Source organism: Tachyglossus aculeatus, chromosome 9, assembly GCF_015852505.1.
Source record: "Tachyglossus aculeatus isolate mTacAcu1 chromosome 9, mTacAcu1.pri, whole genome shotgun sequence".
NCBI classification, from domain to species: Eukaryota; Metazoa; Chordata; class Mammalia; order Monotremata; family Tachyglossidae; genus Tachyglossus; species Tachyglossus aculeatus.
This window is the reverse complement of record NC_052074.1, coordinates 55,841,146-55,864,991: the sequence shown is the minus strand read 5'-3', so window position 1 is coordinate 55,864,991 and position 23,846 is coordinate 55,841,146. Positions and strand designations below refer to the sequence as shown.

Genomic DNA, 23,846 nt, shown 5'->3' with positions numbered 1-23,846 from the left:
AGTAGGGACTTGCAATGCTGAGGTTCCTGGAGAAATTTCATTAAGCATAAGTCAGGTGAGGATGGAAATATAATGATCATAACTGAATGCTTGAATAATTGAATGCGATTAATTGATTGATTGCAAAGGGAACTGTCCTTATGCACCATGTTCCATAAATGGAAGCTACCTATTTAAGAATGTAATAAGATACTTTAAACTTGTGATGTTATTTGCCTAAAAACTGTACTTGGAATAGGTTGTGTGCACCCAGTTCTTAGTGGGCAAGTTAGAGGGCCGCTGCAGATCCTATTTAAGGAGAGCACACGACATTGTGTATATATGTATATATTTATTATTCTATTTCTTTTATTGATGTGCATATAATTCTATTTATATTAATGCTATTGATGCCAGTCTACTTGTTTTGTTTTGTTATCTGCCTCCCCCATTCGAGATGGTGAGCCCATTGTTGGGTAGGGATTGTCTGTTTGTTGCCAAATTGTACTTTCCCAGCGCTCAGTATAGTGCTCTGCACACAGTGAGTGCTCAATAAATACGAGTGAATGAATGAATGAATTGATAACTTACATTACCTACAAACATCATGTTCAATGAAGTGCCAACTGGAAATAGAGTATCATGTTTTACTTTCACTTTATAGGTGTAGTTTGAGACCTTAGTGCTTCTCCGAATGTAGCACTCTCTCATATTCTACTCCACTAAGGATGGTGGGGGATAGGCATGGCTGTACAACTGCAATATGCATATTTTATTAACATTGTCATTTACTTCTTCAAAGCAAAATCAATATAAAAGTAGTTCAATGTTTAGATAGCCAGAATAGTATTTAGCCTTGTATAGCTGTGTCTTCCAAAAAACCTTCCAAAATACCCTTGCTTTTAGCACAAAATGAGACAGCGATGACCAAAAATGTTCCTTTCCTGTAACTGCCAAGAAGAAAAAGAATATTGAGTTAGGACACAACCAGTTCACAAAAGCCTAGAACACAGCAAATGATGCCTTATTTTCCTGTCATTTTTCTATTTCTCAGTTACCAAGAAATATCTGCTACAACTACCCTGGTTGATCTGAATGAATACAATGTTCCTCAAAACACTAAATCTATTTGCAACCTGGCAGGTATTATAAGAGAGACATGACTACAGTAGTCACAGAACTTTTAAGCATACGTAAGTTAAATTTTTCAACTAAGTTGGGGAGGATTCAGAGAAGAGTAACATGAGCAAATGACTGACTTGGAAGAGTGAAAATGATAAAAGAACTTGGTGAAGGCTTGGTGACTGGACTATCACTAATCCATTGCTTACTGTGGGAGATAAAATCAATGTACTCGGATTCAGGCAATGGAAAAGAAGTCTGAGGAATGACCAGAACGATCTTTCCAGGCTAATGACAGGAGAATAGTGCCTAGCTGTTCTTGAGCTCTGCTAAAAGGAAGATAGAAAGAATTAGGTTTAAATTGAGCACATGAGGAAATGGTAAGGGAATGCTGTGCAACTTCATCTGAATTCCTTACAAAACTCACTTTGGGCTCAGTCAATCAATCAATGGGGTTTACTGAGTGCTTACTATGTGTAGATAGTAATTGCATATCTGTAATTTATTTACTATATGTTATTTATTTTATATTAATGTCTGTCTCCCCCTATGCACTGTAAGCTCTTTATGGGTAGGGAATGTGTCTGCTTATTGTTAAACTCTCCCAAGCGCTTATACAGTGCTTTGCACACAGTAATGCAAAACAAATACAATTGGATTGAATTGCAGAGTACTGTACTAAGCACTTGGGAGAGTACAGTACAGCAAAATTAGCAGACATTCCCTGCCCATAACACGCTTAGAGTCTAGAGGAACAGTTCAGTTAGGCATCTGCAATCCAAAATGGTGGCTCTGAGATGAAAATGCGATTTCCTGACTGGATAATAATTTAGGGTGAGAGAAAGGTGCCTAACGTGGCCTCAGAATAGGAAACCAGAGTCCCACAGACCAAAAATCCATTCCTTTCCAATGTGCTCTAAGGACGTACCCTGTATTGAACCCACGACCGCTGACTCCAAAGTCCATGCTCTTTCCACTGAGCCACACTGCTTCTCACTTCTGACTTCAGGCTAATGCCCCCCACCCCCAAAGCCCTACTGATCACCTCCTTCAAGAAGCCTTCCCAGACTAAGCTCCCCTTTTCCTCAGCTCCCCCTCCCCTTCCCATCGCCCCCTCCCTCCCTTTGCTCTACCTGCCCCCCTCGCCACACAGCACTTGTGTATATATGTAAATATCTTCAATTCTATTTATTTACCTTAATGCCTGTTTACTTGTTTTGATGTGTATATAAGTAAAATTCTATTTATTTATATTGTTGCTTGTTTACTTGTTTTGATGTCTTTCTCCCTGCTTCTAGACTGTAAGCCCACCATGGGCAGGGATCGTCTCTCTTTATTACAGAACTGTACCTTCCAAGCGCTTAGTACAGTGCTCTGCATACAGAAAGCGCTCAATAAATATGATTGAATGAATGAATGAATGTATTCTGGACAGCAAAACCTCCTCCAACACTGCCAAGACTCACAGTCTTTTAGACTGTGAGCCCACTGCTGGGTAGGGACTGTCTCTATATGCTGCCAACTTGTACTTCCCAAGCCCTTAGTACAGTGCTCTGCACACAGTAAGCACTCAATAAATACGATTGATGATGATGCCAAAGCTAGGGTGGCATTAGAACAATGGTTTCAGTGCAAGAGTGTGGGGAGGGATGGGGAGTGGCCCTGTGATCTTACTTTTGCCCCACTCTCCGGTCTAAGTATTACAACAGGAGAGACTATCAATCACTATGGAAACATCAACTATGTTTACTATGAACTAAAATATAATTTAATGTTTGGAAAGGGTCAAACTATTTTAATAGCTTCTGGGTTGGAAGAGTTTAAAAATAATTTCTCACATAATTTTGGGTTGACAAGTGTGCACACTGCTGACTTTTTTTTTTAACTACCCCTTATATCTGTTAATTTTATTTTTCAAATATCCCGTAGAGTTTTTAAAATGGTGATAAAGCCTTAAACTTAATAGGTAACTTTTTCTTTAAGAAGAATTTTCCTTAATAGAAGCTTCCAAAAATGATATAGTCTGGTAAGTCCAGGACTCTTCATACACTGAACAGTCTTCTAGACTGTGAGCCAACTGTTGGGTAGGGACTGTCTCTATATTTTGCCAACTTGTACTTCCCAAGCGCTTAGTACAGTGCTCTGCACACAGTATGCACTCAATAAATACGATTGATTGACTGATTGAACAGCTTCTTATATTTCTTAGAGAAACACTATGTCATGAATAGGCTCAACCAGATACTTGAACATTTTTCACTTCAACATACACTTCTTAATCGGGAACATTCTAAATAATATACGAACTTTTTAAATCTTTTTCTACTTAGTTCAAAGAAGAAAATCAAAGGCTATTATTGTCCCTTTATTCACTGCTTTTGTAACCAGGGACTCTATTGGACTTCGTGTATATAATGTATTTTTTAGAAGGAAGTGGAGGGGTAGAGAAAAAGGAAACACTGAGAATGATTCTCTAGCTATGATGAATTCGACGACGCTATTTTTCCTTACGCTGGGAAGAATCGCTTTTAAGATTTTAAGCAGTTGACTTTGCTTTTTCAGAAAGAAACTCTAAACATCTCTTCCATCTGCTTGACCTACATAAGGAGCTGATTCTTAAAAGGGACATCTCATTTCTAGTTGAAATTATCTTCTCATTTGTTTTTCCTTTTAAGCCCTGACATAAAGTCAGGCAAAATGCCCTGAAGATACTTAGGGATGGAGGTGGTGATCACATGGATCCAGCTCATCCCAATAAAAGAGGATTTTCGTCCTTATCCATGTCTTTCCTTTCTAGCCCTGGCAAGTACTGGCAGGACTACAAGTTTCTCTTCTGTGCAGTTTTAAATGAGAGAGAGAGAGAGAGACTGTAAATCGTGGGCTATAGTTCAAGGCAAAACTCTTTCCCAAATAAGGACAGTGGTTTTGGATTTTTTTTTAAACAAACGTACAGTGCTATTTTAATTCAAAAGTGATCCTGGATCAGTCTCTTGTGAGATGCAGGCACCTCTAAGATGTGAGTGGAGCAAATGGCCTTCAGAGCTCTGCTCTGGGTGCAGAAGGGAGGAAGGGAAGAGGACAGGACAACATTCCAGCTTTCTCCCCACTTCGAAGAGAAATCAGTGGAAATGAGTTTCCAAGGATATGACTGAGCAAGCTTTCCTCTATACCCATTAATTTGCTCAATTTGTGACGACAGAAAACACCTCAAGATGATTCACCCCACCAGAAAGCGTGTTTCAGTTTAATTTGGATTTTATTAGCTGGTCTTTTCGACAGAGCACTGTCTCTGACTCAACGATCGTACCGAAGGTTATTTTCCACCAAGTTTTTAAACTCAGCTGGTCTTTAAAAGAAACAGAACAGGAGTTGCTGAGCTGATACTATGTCACCTAGTGAGTGACACGGAGATGGTCTTAGCTGAAGTCTGACAGGGAGGGCTGGGGAGGGATACATATACTGGAAACCCACCAGTAACTTGGTTCACAGGGTACAAGCCACTTTTTGTAATAACTCCTTTCCACCTATCCCCACCTTGTAGCCAAATCAATCAATCAATCAATCAATCAATCGTATTTATTGAGCGCTTACTGTGTGCACAGCACTGTACTAAGTGCTTGGGAAGTACAAGTTGGCAACATATAGAGACAGTCCCTACCCAACAGTGGGCTCACAGTCTAGAAGGGGGAGACAGAGAACAAAACCAAACATATTAACAAAATAAACAGAATAGATATGTACAAGTAAAATAAAATAAAATAAAATAAAATAAGGAGCCTGTGACAAAACAGTTTGACAGGAGAAGGAATGGAGGGAAAAGACTGATTATCTTCTCCTCAAGCCACTTGTTTCTCTTTGTAAGTATCCATTCACTCATTCATTCAACAGTATTTCCTGAGCGCTTACGGTGTGTAGAGCACTGTACTAAGTGCTTGGAAAGCACAATTCAGCAATAAAGAGAGACAAACCCAGCCTACAGTGGGGTTACAGTCTAGAAGGAGAGACAGATATCAAAACAAGTAAACAGACATCAATATAAATAAATATTATTATAGATATATACTTATATACATAAGTGCTGCGGGATGGGGGAGAGCAAAGGGAATGAGTCTAGGGAGCTGAGAAAAAGGGGGGCTTAGTCTGGGAAGGCCTCTTGGAGGAGATGAGCCTTCAGTAATAATAATGGTATTTGTTAAGCAGCTTTGAAGCGGGGAAGAATGATTGTTTGGCAGATTTGAGGAGGGAGGGGGTTCCTGGCCAGACGTAGGACGTGGGCCGGGGTTGATGGTGGGACGGGCAAGATTGAGGCACAGTGAGAAGGTTAGCACCAGAGGAGCGGAGTGTACAGGCTGTGATGTAGAAGGAGAAGGGAGGTGAGGTAAAAAGGGGCAAGGTGATGGAGAGCTTTGAGGCCAATAGTAAGGAGTTTTTGTTTGATACGGAGGTTGACAGGCAACCACTGCAGATTTTTGAGGAGGGGGGCGACATGCCCAGAACGTTTCTGTAGAAAGATAATCCAGGCAGCAGAGTGAAGTGTGGACTGAAGTGGGGAGAGACAGGAGGTTGAGAGGTCAGAAAGGAGGCTGATGCAGTAATCCAGTCGGGGCAGGGTGAGTGATTGGACTAATGTGGCCTACAATGTAGAGCACGGCTGATGGAGGGATGGATTTTGAAGCACAGATACATCCACTGGAGGAAACCTGTACCTGACTCAGAGACATTTATAAATGGATGCACTACTGAGCACCCAGAATCCCTTAGTTCTTGGGATGTAGCCTGCAGGGAGGTGGTAGGGCATTTCTGTGACACAAGGTGGAAGTATCTGCTTGGTGTTGGGCCAGATTAAGTAGCTTGGAGGCTGCTCCAGAAGGTTCCTAAGAACTCTGTGCAGTCAGAAACTGGACACCTCATGAGGGCTGGCCCTGAGGATATGGAGTCTGAGACAGCTAGTCTTGGGGGAAGTAGGGGAGGGAGCAAAATTTCCTCTTGTAGCTCAGAAACAGACAGACTGGACCTTAGCCCAGGAGACACTGGGCAGGAGAGTGGAGACCAATCAATCAATTAATCAATACTTATTGAGTACTTAGTACAGTGCACCACCATACAGTAACTGCTTGGAAGAGTACAGTACAACAGAGTTGGCAGAGATCCTCCACTGTGTACAATGAGGGGTGAGGGAAGGGGATGGGGGGACAGAAGCAAGTGTCATTGGTGATAGCCCGTGCTCTCCGCTTCTGGCAGCATATTTCACTTTGTTAGGGACATAAATGAGAGGGTGTGGATGACGAGATAGAGTCAGCACTATAAAGCTATCTAGCTGAAATCTGCCCTACGGTAAGAAGCTGGGCATGCCAGCACTGCTGTCAGCACAGTCTTTTACTACAAAAGGATAGCAGCTGACGGATCTTGTTAAAATATTTCACTATTGTATTGTTTGCTTTAGCTTTGTGGCTTAATCCTTTTCTTTAATAATGTAAAAGCATCAATGATTCATCTAAATTTGGTAAAAGCACTTCATTACAGAGGATAACATTTTGCCCTTGGACATATTTAAGTGGGACAAGAGCTTAAGTCACCACTTCCAAGGCTGTAATTTGGCTCAAAAAGACTTTAGAGGCATCAAAGGAAACCAGAAAAGGGAGGAATTACTGTAAAATTAATTAGCAATAACTGGAAGATAACACCATGTATTTTATTTAGTCCATTTTTCCAAGTAGCTCAAAGTGCTTCTGTTCAATACATACCATGGATTGATATATATTTTTTAATCCTTACCATGCCCCTGAGAAGAAGATAGGGCCTAGCAACTGTAACTCCCATTTTATCGATGGAATAACTGAGGGACTGAATTTAGCATATGTTCAACATTTTCTGGATACAATGTTTTCCTAATGAATTTCCAAACTATCTCCTTAGGAATAAGAGAAGTCAACAACCCAGACTGGGCTTCAAACTCCTGGATAATGTGTTCAGGGGAATGGACTTCTGCAGAATATTCAGAAAAAACATAGGGCACAGAAAGAAGTTAAAAACAACTAAAATGATAAATGGGTTTTAAAGGCTAATTGAACGTGCTTAATGTCCTTAAGTTAATGTTAGAATTTCAAATGTTTCACTATTAAATATAAGAATTTTTATAATTAGTAAGTTATTTAAGTATAACATTTAGTATAAAGGGGAACAGCTAAGGAAAAATTGAGCTTTAACAAACATGAAAGGTACAGAGAGTGGGAAAGCTGGGAGTGAAATTATAATAGAAGCTTACTGGCATATGGTTTTAATCAATCAAGAAGCAGCATGGCCTAGTGGAAAGAACGGCAGCCTGGAAGTCAGAGGACCTGGGTTCCAATCCAGACTCTACCACTTGTCCACTGTGTGACCTTGGGCAGGTCACTTAACTTCTTGTATCTAGGTTACCTCATCTGTAAAATGGGGATTAATCAATCAATCGTATTTATTGAGCACTTACTGTGTGCAGAGCACTGTACTAAGCGCTTGGGAAGTACAAGTTGGCAACATATAGAGACAGTCCCTACCCAACAGTGGGCTCACAGTCTAAAAGGGGGAGACAGAGAACAAAACCAAACATACTAACAAAATAAAATAAATAGAATAGATATGTACAAGTAAAATAAATGAATAGAGTAATAAATATGTACAAACATATATACAGGTGCTGTGGGGAAGGGAAGGAGGTAAGATGGGGGGATGGAGAGGGGGATGAGGGGGAGAAGAAGGAAGGGGCTCAGTCTGGGAAGGCCTCCTGGAGGAGGTGAGCTCTCAGTAGGGCCTTGAAGGGAGGAAGAGAGCTAGCTTGGCGGGTGGGCAGAGGGAGGGCATTCCAGGCCCGGGGGATGACGTGGGCCGGGGGTCGATGGCGGGACAGCCCACATGGGGCTCACAGTCTTCATCCCCATTTTACCGATGAGGGAACTGAGGCACAAAGAAGTGAAGTGACTTGCCCAAAGTCACACAGCTGACAAGTGGCGGAGCCGGGATTTGAACCCATGACCTCGGACTCCAAAGCCCGGGCTCTTTTCCACTGAGCCACGCTGCTTCTCTAGTAGTAGTGTGTTAACTACTTGGAAGCGTAAAATACTATATTGGTCATTACTGAATTAAAATGCCTCATCTATATTGTCAAGGAAGCAATACAATATCTTGGTCTGGTAATTTGAATTTATCCCCAATTATTATGAATAAATCCAGTTTTGCAGACTTTAAGAAATGGAAATGCGTTATTTAGGCCACAAGAGGGAGCCCGTGTTGTTTTATGAGCATATCACCGAGGCCAAGAGATAAGAAAAAGGAGGGAAGAAAAGGACCCAAAGATTATGAAAGCAAATAATAATAATAATAATGGCATTTATTAAGCGCTTACTATGTGCAAAGCACTGTTCTAAGCGCTGCGGAGGTTACAAGGTGATCAGGTTGTCCCACAGGCGGCTCACAGTATTAATCCCCAGTTTACAGTTGAGGTAACTGAGGCCCAGAGGAGTTAAGTGACTTGCCCCAGGACACACAGCTGACAACTGGAGGAGCCGGAATTTGAACCCATGACCTCTGACTCCAAAGCCCGGGCTCTTTCCACCGAGCCACGCTGCTTCTCTACCTGTTGCAATCCTGTTATCTGTGTTTTGCCGGAGAACTAACACTTTTGAAATTAAATGCTAAATTCCTCCATAACACAGCAAAGCCTTTTGGCGACGACATGAAACTGCGCAATACCGGCACCGAAATAAATGGAACTACTGAATCCATCATACTCAGTATTTGCGATTAAATCTAATAGTACCACAGAAACAAGTTTTTTTCTTCAGTCTGTGCTAAGTCACAAGCATGATTATCAATTCTGATCTATCTCTCTTCACAGTAAATTTTGGCAGAAATGCTGGCTCTGCTTCCTGAGCAATCAATTTCAAGCACCAACTCAGCTCCCCTAATGACCCGGAGATTTTTCATTTCCTGGTTTGTGTTCAAGTGAATAGAACTCTCCTGCTAGAAGATAAAATAAAGGAGATATGTAAGTTGCTACTTGAAGCGGATTTGTAATATTCCTATCCCTTATTAAGATTTATTCTTTGCTGGAATTGCTCTAACCCAGAATCCTAGCCTCTATTGCTATTATTTCTCTGACAGTTATCACATTGCCCGACACTTGCCGAACACTTCACTGATAGCCAAACACGTTCCTGCTGTTATTATTCAGACCTCTAAAGAATGGGTGAAAAATATCATTAGATTACATACTGTAAGAATGCCAATGGCATTGTAAAATCAATCAATCAATCAATCAATCGTATTTATTGAGCACTTACTGTGTGCAGAACACTGTACTAAGCGCTTGGGAAGGACAAGTTGGCAACATATGGAGACAGTCCCTACCCAACAGTGGCCTTGAAAGGAAAAAAAAAAGACTTTTTTCACAAAGGAATTAAAAAAACTGTTTTAACCTTTATCTGGGAATCACTTCAAGCCGTGAACAAAAGAAAAAAAGTAGAGGATGGACAACAAGAAACTCAGGAAAAAAATATTTGTCTCTTTCCTGTACTGAAAATGAAACTGAGTTCAGGAGATGCAGTACTATGGCAGGGAATGTTCCTAGATTCATTCAAAAGCGGAAAATCTTTTTTAGTTTCTCGACTTTCATAGCTAATTCCATTTTTGCCACCTTATATTTTCTATAACTTTAATCCAACCATTAGCAAATGCAATCCTAAGCAGAGAACTAGCTAATGTGTATTTTAATGACTAGTTATTGAATTCAGAAATATTCTTATTAAGCTCAAACCGGCCGTACCCAATTAACTCCCAACAGCCATCTCTAGCCCTTATGCATTTACTCATATTCATCTTCTGCACTTACATATGTGGATTCAACTGAGAAGCAGCATGGCCTAATGGACAGAGTACAGGCCCAGAACCAGAAGGATCTGGGTTCCAATACCATCTCCACTACTTGTCTCCTCTGTGGCCTTGCGCCCGGTCAACTCACCTAACTTCTCTATGCCTCAGTTACCTCATCTGTAAAATGGGGATTAAGACTGTAAGCCCCATGTTGGTCATGGGCTTGCCCAACCTAATTAACTTGTATCTACTCCAGTGCTTAGTACAGTGCCTGGCACATAATAAGCACTTAAATACCATTAAAAATTGTTAAAATCATTTATTCTCATTCCTTGTTTTTGTACTTTACTATTAGACACTAGGCACTGGGTATGCAACTTATGTGAGGACACAGAACCCAAGGTTGTTGTGGATTCTTCTCCGAAAACTTTTAAGAACAGGGTAGATAGTTTTCAGTGTTTTTCTTCCTTCAAGACTTCTCATCTCTGCTTCAGCTATATCCTGTGCTTGCCACATTGTCTTAATAATAATAATAATGATAGCATTTATTAAGCGCTTACTACGTGCAAAGCACTATTCTAAGCGCTAGGGAGGTTACAAGGTGATCAAGTTGTCCCGGGGGGGCTCACAGTCTTAATTCCCATTTTACAGATGAGGGAACTGAGGCGCAGAGAAGTGAAGTGGCTTGCCCAAAGTCACACAGCTGACAAGTGGCGGAGCCGGGATTTGAACCCATGACCTCTGACTCCAAAGCCTGGGCTTTTTCCACTGAGCCACGCTGCTTCTCATAAGCATGTCTCATAAGCGTGTCTTGTATGCCTAATCTAATTTAAAGGTGAAGCTAGAATAATATCCCAGCCTGGCACAGAATGATATCGTTACCAAAAGCTCACCAACTAAAAAGATCTGTTTGCCCCAAAGGTCGGGCATCCATTACATTACCAATTGGAAATTAAATTATCCAGAATTAAAGGTTCTGAAGTCTGTTTGAAAATATAGATATGCTGGTTCAATTCAAATAGAGGTGCATAATTTGAATCATTTGTAAATAGGAAGATTACAAACCCAAATTAAAGGATGATAAAGTATTCCTGGAAAATTCCTTGTGCTCTTATTTTGTTTGGAAATCTCAAGCTTTTCCCTATAATTACCAGTATCTAGAATCTAATCAACCTTTCATTCACCTCCTGCACGTCTACATTTATTTTTGCCCTTCTCTGCACTTGGGTTTATATGTATATTGGAGCATTCAATTTATTCATTCATTCAATCATATTTATTGAGGGCTTACTGTGGACAGAGCACTGTACTAAGCAACTAAGCGCTTATTGTTTGTGAATATTTCCATGTTTGTCTCCACCATTGGAGAGTAAATTTTTTGTGGGCAGGGAAATTCTTCTGTGCTTCTGTTATACTTATCAAGACTGCATTGCATTCAGCAAGTGCTCAATAAATACCATTGCTACTACAACTACTACCGTTCATTCAATCATATTTATTGAGCACTTACTGTGTGCAGAACACTGTACTAACTACTTAGGAAAGTACAATATAACAATAAAAAGACAAATTCCCTACCCACAATGTGTTTGCTGTTTCATGTCATCACTAAATTTAGCCAAAGAGTAAGGTGTCACTTTTGCCGACTGTTCACGTTTTCATTTCAGATTCACATCACATAGTATCTAGTTTTCTTTCCTTTTTTACATAAATATTTACTTCTCCCAGAAATGCCTGGGCATATCAAGGAAATGTTGATTACCTGAATGTTCTGAATGATGGAATTCAGATACAAGATTTTAAATTGCGTTTTTCAAAAGGTTTTGTGTCAATTTGAGCCTCTTCCTTCCTCTCCCCCTCGCCCCCCTCTCCATCCCCCCATCTTACCTCCTCCCTTCCCCACAGCACCTGTATATATGAGTATGTTTGTACATATTTATTACTCTATTTATTTATTTATTTATTTTATTTGTACATATCTATTCTATTTATTTTATTTTGTTAGTATGTTAGTATGTTAGACTGTGAGCCCACTGTTGGGTAGGGACTGTCTCTATGTGTTGCCAACTTGTACTTCCCAAGCGCTTAGTACAGTGCTCTGCACACAGTAAGCACTCAATAAATATGATTGATTGATTGATTGACTAATTGACCAAATCTCTGTGGACCAAAGTAAACAAAACTATTTTCTCTCCAGAGCCAACTGAGGTAATCATCATCAGAAGCAGCAGCCTAGAGGAAAGATCACAAGCCTAGAAATCGGACAACTGGGTTCTAATCTCAGTTGTAATCTCAGCTCTGCCAGTTGCCTGCTGTGAGACCTTGGGCAAGTCACTTCACTTCTCCATGACTCAGTTTCTTCATCTGTTAAATAGGGATTCAATGCCTGTTCTCCCTCATCCATGTGGGACAGTGACTTTGTCCAATCTGATTATTTTGTACATAATAAGCACTTAAATACCATTATCATTGTTACTATTACTGATATTTACTGATTGCCTACAGAGTGCAGAGCATTATAGTAGGCTCTTTGAAACACTAAGGAGAAATAAAAGATAAGAAGCTTGACTCGAGAAGTTTTACAGGCTAGTGGGGAATGTACAGATAACTTGGGGATTAGTTTTTGTTTTTTTAAAGGAATTGCTCAAAATGCAATAAGATATATTCCTCAAAATAGCAAGATATACTTTGATCACTTCTAATAACTCTGTTGTAGGGTACTCTCCCAAATGTTCTGCACCCAGTAGATGTTCAAAAAATACTATTGATGATAATACTGTTGGCCTGCCTGAGAGAATTCTGCACTCTCACCCCAAAAATAAGGCTAAGGAGTGGATGAAGGAAAGCAGGATCATGAAACTAATAATGATGGGGTCTTCTGCCAAGAATGATGGCGAAGCCCTCATTCTTAGGTTTTAGGATCAAATACCTATGTGGAGGAATTGATTAGCGTGCTGGTGGTCTGTAAAGGGCCATTCACACACACTATTTCTTGCTAGTCGTGTTCTATCCTGAATCAGCTCTCATCCAATTTCAATTTGGGGGTGACATACAAAAGACAGGACTGGGAAAAGAAGACCTCAGTGGAATCTAGTACCTTTTTAATCTTACTCAGTAAAGCTCCACCTAGAAAAGTCTTTGGATTCAGGGAGATTCCGTCTGATTTAAATCTTAATTAGAACTGGCCAGAATATGTACCCCATCGTCTAAGGCAGCATTACAGAGAAATCATTAAAGAGAATGGAAAGTTTTCTGCTTAACAATAAAAAATGAACTGCTAATTTTTTTGAAAAAATAAAAGAGAAAATAGGAAAATACCAAGAAATATTCTAATTCACAATAACATGGGGTAAAAAAAATTACCATAACAAATCCACAAATAACATTTCTATTATTTAAATAATTTAAATTCTATTATTTAATTATTTAAATAACATTTCTGTTATTTAATAACATTGCCCACTGTTGGGTAGGGACAGTCTCTATATGTTGCCAACTTGTACTTCCCACACGCTTAGTACAGTGCTCTGCACACAGTAAGCACTCAATAAATACGATTGATGATGATGATTTCTATATATGGCAATCACATGGTTACTCAGATTCATGCCCCGAAAGTCCCCTCAACTAACTGTCTTAAAAATAGCTGTAAACAATCAACTGCCAATCACCTGCTTATAAGAAATGACCTAGGCCTAATGGATAACATAAAAATGTCCAGCTTTCTCCCTTTGGGCTTCACTTTTATGGCTTATAGCTTACTTTGGTCATATGATCAACTCTGAACTCAACTTGAATTTACACACCTGACAACTTATAAACTATGTGCATCAGAAGATCCCTCTGGTTACTGAAAAACTCATTTACTTCCATTTTAATGATCTGGTTGCTGCTCAGCTTTTCTAACATTTTTCCTAGTGATTCTATAGCTATCAGCAACTGGTATCGTTTGTATGAAAGTCAGGAAATTAATGAGACAATTTTCAGACAAAACCATATTTCGAAAACTATCATCAAAGGTACAGCCCATGGAAAAGAGGTTTTTATGCGGGGTAAGAATGGATCAGGGAATGCAATACAGATGGTGAATAACGCAGCTGAAAGATAAAAATTTTACAGTCATGCCTATAAGGCTTAGTAAGAGCCAAGTGATGAACAGAGTACTGGTTAAAGGGAATGGATTATTTCCACAAGTAACTTATTTTGGCACCAATGAATTCCAAATTACTCATTTGGGTTAGATGACACATCGCTGCCTTTTAAACATGTAATAAAGGAAGCAGTATATTATCCAATACGGGGTCAAGGAGGGCGGAGGATAAAACGAAATGCAGATGAAACAATTCTTTCCTGTAACTAAAACATCTTCATTTACTTCTGTCCTGACTTGAGGCTGCAGTTCCCTGCACTCTCATAATCCCACAACTATACCTTTTAATTTGTTGTAATTATTTTAGCAGTGTGATCCTTAGGTGGGGCAACTTTTTTGTTGAAATCACTTTTCGACAGAAAATCCATTTTGTCTCTGCTCAGAGGAAATCTAATTAAAAACACTAATGAAGACTGAACCAGGCAGACAAGATCAACATTTCTGGAATTCACACTACACAATTCCGCCTCTGAGCCTCGTCTGAAAACCCCGGTATCGCCCGGTCCTTCTGACTCTCCATCCCCAGTCCTTTCCTTTCACCCAGTGGTAATTTTGTATCTACCCCAGATCTTAGAACACTGCTTGGCACATAACAAGGGCTTAACAAATACCACAGTTTTTATTACAAAGCCCTGACACTCTGGGGGCTGCAGTGTCCCGCTGAAGCTCCAGCCGGGTAGTAAAGTGGAGGGTTTCAAGCACCTCTAGAAGCAACTGTCAATTAACCCCAGGCTGGGGGCAATTCAAGGATTCAGCTTCACGATGAAAACCCCAATCCTATGAACTTCACCAGGGGTACCAGCCTCATAGGGAAGAGGGGAATCATTGCTCCAAAAAGACTGGAACTAGGTGGGAGCAGAATCAGTACCTCCATGACTCTGGAAAACCTAAGGTTGCAGCATCTTTTGGAGCTAGTTGTAGGGTGGAAGTAGAGAACAACACGGCGGTTGGGTTTCTTGCCTCTTTAGTCCAGTCAATCAATCAGTGGTATTTACTGAGCCCTTACCAATATGCAGAGTGCTTTACTAAGCACTTGGGAGAGAGTACAATACAACAGCACTAGCAGACATGCTCCCTGCCCACAATGAGCTTCCAGTTTACAGTCTAGCTTACAGCCCACAGCTCTCTCTGCCCTGGCACAGGAACCCTGAAAGGTTCATCTTCCCCATGCTGAGGTATCTCACCCAAGATGCAAGATAATCTGGTAGGATACAGTCCCTCTTCCGCATAGGACGCCCAGCCTCAATCCTCATTTTACAGATAAGGCAAATGAGGCATAGAGAAGTTAAGTGACTTGCCCAGGGTCACACAGCAGACAAGTGGAAGATCTAGTATTCGAACCCTGGTCCTCCGCCTCCCAGCCTTGTGCTCTTTTCTCTCTGCCATGCTGCTTCTCTATGCTTCTCTTTTTAGACTGTGAGCCCACTGTTGGGTAGGGACTGTCTCTATATGTTGCCAATTTGTACTTCCCAAGCACTTAGTACAGTGCTCTGCACATAGTAAGCACTCAATAAATACGATTGATGATGATGATGATGTGCCGGCAGGGTTGGGGTGAAGGAGACGTGTGTGCATGCACGTGTGTGCGCCTGTGCATGTGTATGTTTGTGTGTGTCTGTGTGTGAGATGCTGAGCCTCTCAGGGCCCAGTTTTTTTTTATAGTCCCATTGCTGGCCACTCTTCACTCTTATGTTGCTAACTTGTACTTCCCAAGCGCTTAGTACAGTGCTCTGCACACAATAAGTGCTCAATAAATACGATTGATTGATTGATTGATCTTCATACAGATTCAGTTGGGGCAGCAGGTCTTCGTAGAGCAAGGCTTTTTTTCTGAATGTTAGGAGTCCTCATTTCACTGAGGATTCACCTGATAGACAAAAGTCCCCCAGGCAGAAGCATCCTTAAAACCCAGGAAAAATTTATGAACCTTTTCACCCAACTGCGAGATGTGCCCCATGCAGACAGTGCTCTGCTGCATGGCAAGCTGTTACTAGAACAGACGCAGAGCAGGTCTGTTAGCCACTGCAGGGCTGTCCTGTGGAAAGGTCACAGAGCGGCTGCCTGAAAGAGCTTCTTTTTGAAGTCCTTAGTATTTCAGACTGCCTGTGGCCTGGAAATTCTGCCGGCTCATTTCTTCTGCTTCATTCCCTCGGGACAACAAAATATGGGACTTCATTTGGTGACAAAGGCTCTAAGCGGGGAGCTCTCATCACTGACATTTCAGTACAGACAGCCGTAAATTATGATGCGGAGCAGCCTTGCTGATGGTTTAGCTCTACCACAGAAGTCACAGCTAGGGTTTTCCATTCCTGTCACTGAAACATCACTGCACTTTCTGGGACTTTCCCTCCCCTTGTTCACTCCTTCCACTAGCCCTCCAACTAGGGAGCGCTGGAAGAAAGGGTGAAAAGGGGTGAAAAGGGTGGGGGTGAAAAATGGTTAGGATTTTAAGGGGAATGGGGACTGGGGAGGGACAGATTTCAGGGTGGTAACAAGGCAGAAAGCCACCTCCCTGAGTCTCTCCTACCCTGTCTGGACCTGAGATGAGCTGGCCCGGGATCCCGCTCAGAACAGCTGAGGGGGCAATGGACATTCCCCAGACTGAGCCCCTTTTTTCCTCTCCTCCTCTCCATCCCCCCACCGCCCTACCTCCTTCCGCTCCCCATAGCACCTGTATATACGTTTGCACAGATTTATTACTCTATTTATTTTACTTGCACATATTTACTACTCTATTTATTTTGTTAATGATGTGCATTTAGCTTTAATGGTATTTGTTCTGACGACTTGACACCTGTCCACCTGTTTTGTTTTGTTGTCTGTCTCCCTGTTCTAGACTGTGAGCCCGTTGTTGGGTAGGGACCGTCTCTGTATGTTGCCAACTTGTACTTCCCAAGCACTTAGTACAGTGCTCTGCACACAGTAAGCGCTCAATAAATACGATTGAATGAATGAATGAATTACCTCCACAGAGTTGACACCTGAGCACCCATCTCCAGAGCTGCTCCTGGTGCCACTGAAGAGATATGGGTCCAGGCTGGGAAGAGTCCATGGAGATTGCTGCCCTGGTCATTTCGTCTCTCCATCCTCCCACTCAGAGGTTTTGATCCTTATGTGGGGGTGAACCAGAATTGTAACAGAGACCTCAAAACCTCTTGACCCAAACAGGGTCTTGATTCTCTCTCCTGGTCCCAGGATACCTGGATCCCGAAATAACTTGACAAGAGGGTCCAATATATGATTCCACACCTGACATTTCCACTCCAGCAATTGCTGGGCTGGAAAATGAATGGAGAAGGAGGCAGTGGTACTTCCTGGGTCATGCCTTACTGAACACTACAGAGCAATGCATCTTGAAGATGCATGCCTTTAGAAACAAAATAAAACTTTTTTCAATGGCAAATCATTCCTGAAGATGGAAGTGTCCTCGGGAGATTTGAATGATGGATGGTCAGAGGCTTGGTGATTATGTATGTGTAGGAGAATACACGAAGACTGGAAAGGCAAGAAAGACAAAAAGTTGCTACTGTCCCATCTCATAATGAACTCTAAAATTCATAGATAGGGGAGGAAACTAATTTAAAGAATCTCATTAGAGAGGGGCAGCCATATCTTCACAGAAGAAACATTCATAGTTCAGAGATTTTGTGAGAAACAGGAATCTTTCAAAGCCTTAGGGGTATGGTGAAAAGCAGAAAGAGAAGAGGATGATAACTCAAACAGTCCTAACAGAGGCTTGTGGACACCAAGTAAGTCATTAGGGAGAACAGACAAACCTAGAGAAAACCTCAAATGAATTGCTTTCTTTCTGTACAATTGTTATATGCTGTGACAGAAGTTTCAGGGGTCATGTCATGGAATAAGCTTTTGTTAACGGAATGGTAAATTTATTTTAATTCCCAGAGAAAAAAGTTTAATGACAGCAACTGTAGGCAGTTGGGCCTTTAATACAAACTTTTGTCATTCACTTGCCATTGAGGCTATGGAAATATTTTGAGCTGATATTACTTTACACCAGCAAGCTCTCCTCCTCGCAAGCTGGCTAGAATCCAGGGCACCATCACTGATCACTGGATCAGTGCAGATGGGGGCCTCCCTTCCACTCATATCAATTCTTTCCTCCACTCCCCCTTCAAAGATTCCCTACCAAAAGTGCCAGAGGAGAGAGATAAAACTGGAAAAACAGTATTATTTATCATCTCTTTTTTTAGAAAATAGGGCCCTTGCATTTTTTTTTTTACCTTATTACAGTTCTTAGAAGCTGGAAAGAGAGTGCTGCCACTCATATTCTCCTTGTCAGGCATCCCTAGAAGAGAGGGAATACAGGTGATGAGCCCAAAGTGTTTGTAATTCGGCCATTTGAAGCCCTGCTTTCTAAACTGCAGGAACCATACAAGAGTTGCATAGAAGTAACAGGAGCTGCCCACAGAAGGGTGATGGCCAGACCCATGGGAATTAAAGAGTGACTCACAAATGAAGAGAGTTACCAAATACCCAGGAGTTGGAAGGCCTGCAAATTGATAACCAGCTCACAAAGACTCATTTAGGCTGGAAAATGGAGGAGTAAAAAAATTCAGAATTCCTAGAGATAAAGTAAACAGAGAAATTAAATAAATGAGAACCATAATGTTCTTAAACAGGCACCCTTAGATCCCTTAGAGCAATAACGAAATAAGCATTTCTTTTAACCTACAATCCAGCCTTAGGTTAAATGAATAAACACAATAGATAAACCAGAAATTTTATTCTACGTAAAACAACCTCAACTTATAAGAATGAACCATGTGTTTCCAAAGCTAAATAAGTTTAACTGGTTCTTAAAAAAATTGCTCTTTAAAGGGGCAGAAACCCATTTTCATAAATCAGTCGTATTTATTGAGCGCTATGTGCAGAGCTCTGTACAAAGCACTTGGGAGAGTACAATACAACAGAAAAGGGGACATGTGAGCTCATTATTTCGAGACTGTGATCTCATTATGGGTACGGACCATGTCTGTTCATTGTTGTAGTGTAATCTCCCAAGCGCTTAGAACAGTGCTTTGCACATAGTAAGCACTCAATGCATATGATTGAATGAATGAACGTTCCCTGCCTATAATGAGTTTACAGTCTAGAGGGGGAGACAGGCATTAATATGAATAAATAATTCATAATATAAATTAATTTCATCTCATTTGTTTTCAATAACTACTTCTGCATTCTCCATATCAACCAGCTCAAACAATGGCTGTGGATTTCTGTCCCTTTGCACAATAAAAGCTGAGAACATAAAATAATATTGTGAATTAGGAAAAGATCAACAGCCTCCACAAAAAAGAGTTCACAGTTTCTACTGACTGATCGTACTACAAATAATGCAAAAGTATAAAAACGTTTTGAGCCAAAGACACTTTAATGGAGAGGTGCATCTTCTTTACTTACTGTCATTGTTAGAGCCAGTTTCCATAACACCATAAGGAGGAGCCAGAAGTCCTGCCATATACTGTCGATATTTCTGAAAGAGAACGTACAGATACTCATTTCAAGCAGCAAAAAAAATCTATGTTTTTAGGACGGAAATAGTTAATCTCATAAGTCATCTGACCCATGCATTTGCAAAGCAATGAAAAAGTCTGTTATATCTCTATACTAATACGAAGGGTTGGTATTAAAAAAGGTGGATTGTGTCACATGCTCTTTTGTTCACATGGTGAATTATTTTGAACAGGAAGAGATGAGAATCCTACATACATTCCCAGAATCATTAGAATTTCAAAGATGGAAGGGACCTTGGTGATCACCTAGTCCCTCCCTGCCTCCAAGCAGTGAATGAGTAGATAACTCAAGATAGATTCTTGTCCACTCTTAAAGTTCTCCAAGGATAGATTCTCCTCCAGATCCCTTTTTAACTCATTCCATAAGTTCACCTTCTCAGTGAAGAAATTCTTCCTTTCATCCAATCAAACTCTTTCCTGCTTTGATTTAAACCCAAATCCTTTGGCTATGACCTTAGGGGCCATGGAGAACAATTGACCGGCATCCTGTCCACAATCTCAAAGACAGAACTGTCAGCCATTAGCCTTTTCTTCTCCTAGCAAATCAACCCCTGGTTCTTTAACCTTTCCTCAAAGGACCTATTTTCCATCCCTTTAATCTTTTTTGTCACATTTCTGGTTCCTTTCGACTTTTTCTTCATTTTTACATGCAATTTAAAACAGTAATTTAATTAATGAAGATCTGACCAGAACTAAGAAAAGAAGAAGGCTGTTTCCCAACTCTTGTATGTTGTAGTCAGTGAATGAACTTTCTTTAAAACAGACATTTTACAGGGAAATGCCTATCAAAACAGTACCCCTGGTAGTCATGTGACCTCCAGGTATCTCTTAGTAATGTTCTAGTGAAAACAGCTTTGTATAATTCAGAACTCATCAGATGGTACTGAATTGAATTTGGATCTCATCTTGGTAATCAGTCAACCATTTATTGAGCATTTATTGTGTGCAGAGCACTGTATTAAGCACTTGGGGGAGTACACTATGGCACAGTTGATAGACACATTCCCTGGCCACAACGAGCTGACAGTCTAGAGGAGGAGAAAGACAATAATATAAATTATGGATATGTACATAAGTACTGTAGGGCCGAAGAGGGGCAAATAAAAGGTACAAATTAAAGTGCAAGGGTGACATGGAAGGGAGTAGGAGAAGAGGAAATGAAGGTTTAGTTGGGCAAGGCCTCTTGGAGGAGATGTGCTTTTAATAAGGCTTTGAAGATGGGGACTGTGATCACCTGCTGGATATGAAGAGGGAGGGCATTCCAGGCCAGATGCACAATGTGGACAAGAGTTCAGAGGCAAGATAGACAAGACTGGTATTGGCTTTTTGCCTGCAAAATCTGAAAATACATCTCTCAAAATTGACCAATGTTGTTCCTATAATACTACTAAGCTAATTTGTAAGACCTGTGGCTTTTGGAAGACCTGTAGCTTTTGGAAGAATTTTGGCTATAGAACTGGCCAAACTGGAAATCAGAGTCATTGGGTTCTATTTCCCAAAGCTACAGGCTCACAGCCGGATTTTTGGGCCAATCACATAACCTCTCTGTGTTGCTTTGCTGAAAAACAAATAATTCCAAAGTGGACATAAAGCAATCTTGATCAGTCAAATTCAATGAGGTGACCTGTAATTGCAGAACAGAAAATAAATATTGGGCAGGCACTCTTCTTAGGAAATAAATATAGTTCGGATGAAACTGGTGCAATTTTATTTATTGAATAAGGTTACATATATTTGTGGCAATATTTATGCTGTTATATACATATTATACAGCATAAAAGAATCCACACTTCCTAGCACTTGAAGGCTATATTAATGTCCCCAGAAAGACATCACCTGCAGTGTTGGGCAGCTGACAACAAGTCATCTTCTGAACATCTGGCCCATCAGGTAGGTTTGAATGAGTTCTATAATGAACATTCCTGTTTCCTCAAAAAGACTTCTCCTTTCCCAGATGCCATGTCAAAATACTAATTTTTTTTTAAACCCTGAAAGCAGTTACACTAACCACATTTACCATTTTTCTTTGCTTCTACATTCAGGTCACACACACACACACACACACACACACACACACACACACACACATACACGCTTAGGTAAACTTGAAAAGTGGCTTCAAATAACTTCCAATGTTCCCATAATTGTCTCTTTTCCCTCTGGGGTGGAGGGAGACAGAGGGTAAAAGGGGTTCAAGCGCTTAGTACAGTGCCAAGCGCTTAGTACAGTGCTCTGCACATAGTAAGCGCTCAATAAATACGATTGATTGATTGATTCACCAGTCTAGAGGACTAGCAACAGGAGGAATCACAATAGAAATTAAGCAAAGGCTTTCCAGGATTCATTTCATCATTTTTTTTTTTCTGTTGGGGCTATACAATTGTATTTCAGGAATGCAGGAGACAGAGTTATGTGGGGAAAAAACAGGCAGGAAGAAAGTCTCTTCTGCTTGTAGCCACTTTCCACGATCCTGCAGAGATTAAATTACCTAAATATTTATACAGAGGGTGTTGGAAAAATGTATTCAATTTATATCATCAACTCTGAAAACAGCTTTACACCAAATGCAAGAACAACTTTCAATCACCAGCAGCCTGTTATTACTAGAGACTTCAAAGATGTATAAATTTAGTAGTGGAGAGTGCTAAAGCTACACTTAAGGTCTTATTCATCAGGAATTCATTAGGCTTTCTAAATCTTTCAGTTTACAAAGTCAATGATGCTATACTTAACATACTTAACATAAGATCAGATCTTCAGAATTCTTGTGGAAAATTCTTGGGAATGTAAAGTCCGTTAGACTGTGAGCCTGTTGTTGGGTAGGGACCGTCTCTATATGTTGCCGATTTCTACTTCCCAAACTTTTAGTACAGTGCTCTGCACACAGTAAGAGCTCAATAAATACGATTGAATGAATGAGCAGGTTAGGATGGGAAGAGACCGTAGACCAGACTGCTTCCACAATATTTGAGACTTAACTCGTTTGCTTTGGTGCTCTATAGGTCTAGAGAAGTTTTAAATATGTGAAAAGGAAGAATAAAACTTTTGGGGGAAGGGAAATATTTGTGTGGAATTTCTGCATGCTTACTCTAACTCTGAAAAGGCTCAGATATACCTTTTTCTTTAAAATTAGCTGGATTGAGATCTATATTTGCGGCTGAATAGGCTAATGCGGAATCCACAATCTCGGCCACATTGGGTTGTCCCTCATTATCTTGTACCTTTTTTAATGGTATTTGTTAAGCACTTACTATGTGCCAGGCATTGTACTAAGTGCTGGGGTAGCTACAATTTGGTGAGGTTGATGCAGTCTATGTTCCACAAGGGGCTCACAGTCTTAATCCCCATTTTATAGATGAGGTAACAGGCACAGAGAAGTGAAGTGACTTGTCCAAGGTCGCAAGGCAGACAAGTGGCAGAGCCAGTGCTAGAACTCAGGTTCTTCTGAATTCCAGACCCATGCTCTATCTACTAGGCAACACTGCTTCTTATTCATTCATTCAATCGTATTTATTGAGCACTTACTGTGTGAAGAGCACTGTACTAAGCGCTTGGGAAGTACAAGTTGGGAACATATAGAGATGGTCCCTACCCAACAACGGGCTCACAGTCTAGAATGGGGAGACAAACAACAAAACAAAACATGTGGACAGGTGTCATCAGAATAAATAGAAGTAAAGCTAGATGCACATCATTAACAAAATAAATAGAATAGTAAATATGTACAAGTAAAATAAATAGAGCAATAAATCTGTACAAACATATATACAGGTGTTGTGGGGAGGGGAAGGAGGTAGGGCGGGAGAATGGGGAGGGGGAGAGGAAGGAGGGGGCTCAGTCTGGGAAGGCCTCCTGGAGGAGGTGAGCTCTCAGTAGGGCCTTGAAGGGAGGAAGAGAGCTAGCTTGGTGGATGTGCAGAGGGAGGGCATTCCAGGCCAGGGGGAGGACGTGGGCCAGAGGTCGACGGTGGGACAGGCGAGAACGAGGCACAGTGAGGAGGTTAGCGGCAGAGGAGCCGAGTGTGCGGGCTGAGCTGTAGAAGGAAAGAAGGGAGGTGAGGTAGGAGGGGGAGAGGTGATGGACAGCCTTGAAGCCGAGAGTGAGGAGTTTTTGCCTGATGCGTAGGTTGACTGGTGGCCACTGGAGATTTTTGAGGAGGGGAATAACATGCCCAGAGCGTTTCTGCTCAAAGATGATCCGGAAGATAAGGAGTT

The 23,846-nt window shown here is 40.9% G+C and overlaps 1 protein-coding gene across 4 annotated transcripts in view; it reads right to left on the bottom strand.

The window, feature by feature from the left end:
- Nucleotides 1-23,846, bottom strand: part of RAPGEF4 (Rap guanine nucleotide exchange factor 4) — a 209,667-nt gene that overhangs the window by 86,052 nt on the left and 99,769 nt on the right. For all 4 annotated transcript variants that reach the window (XM_038751184.1, XM_038751185.1, XM_038751187.1 and 1 more), the window contains 2 exons: nucleotides 19,520-19,592; nucleotides 18,340-18,404 (listed from right to left, as the gene is read on the bottom strand). In XM_038751184.1, coding sequence (XP_038607112.1) covers nucleotides 18,340-18,404; nucleotides 19,520-19,592 — 138 coding nt within the window. The remainder of the gene's footprint in view (nucleotides 1-18,339; nucleotides 18,405-19,519; nucleotides 19,593-23,846) is intronic.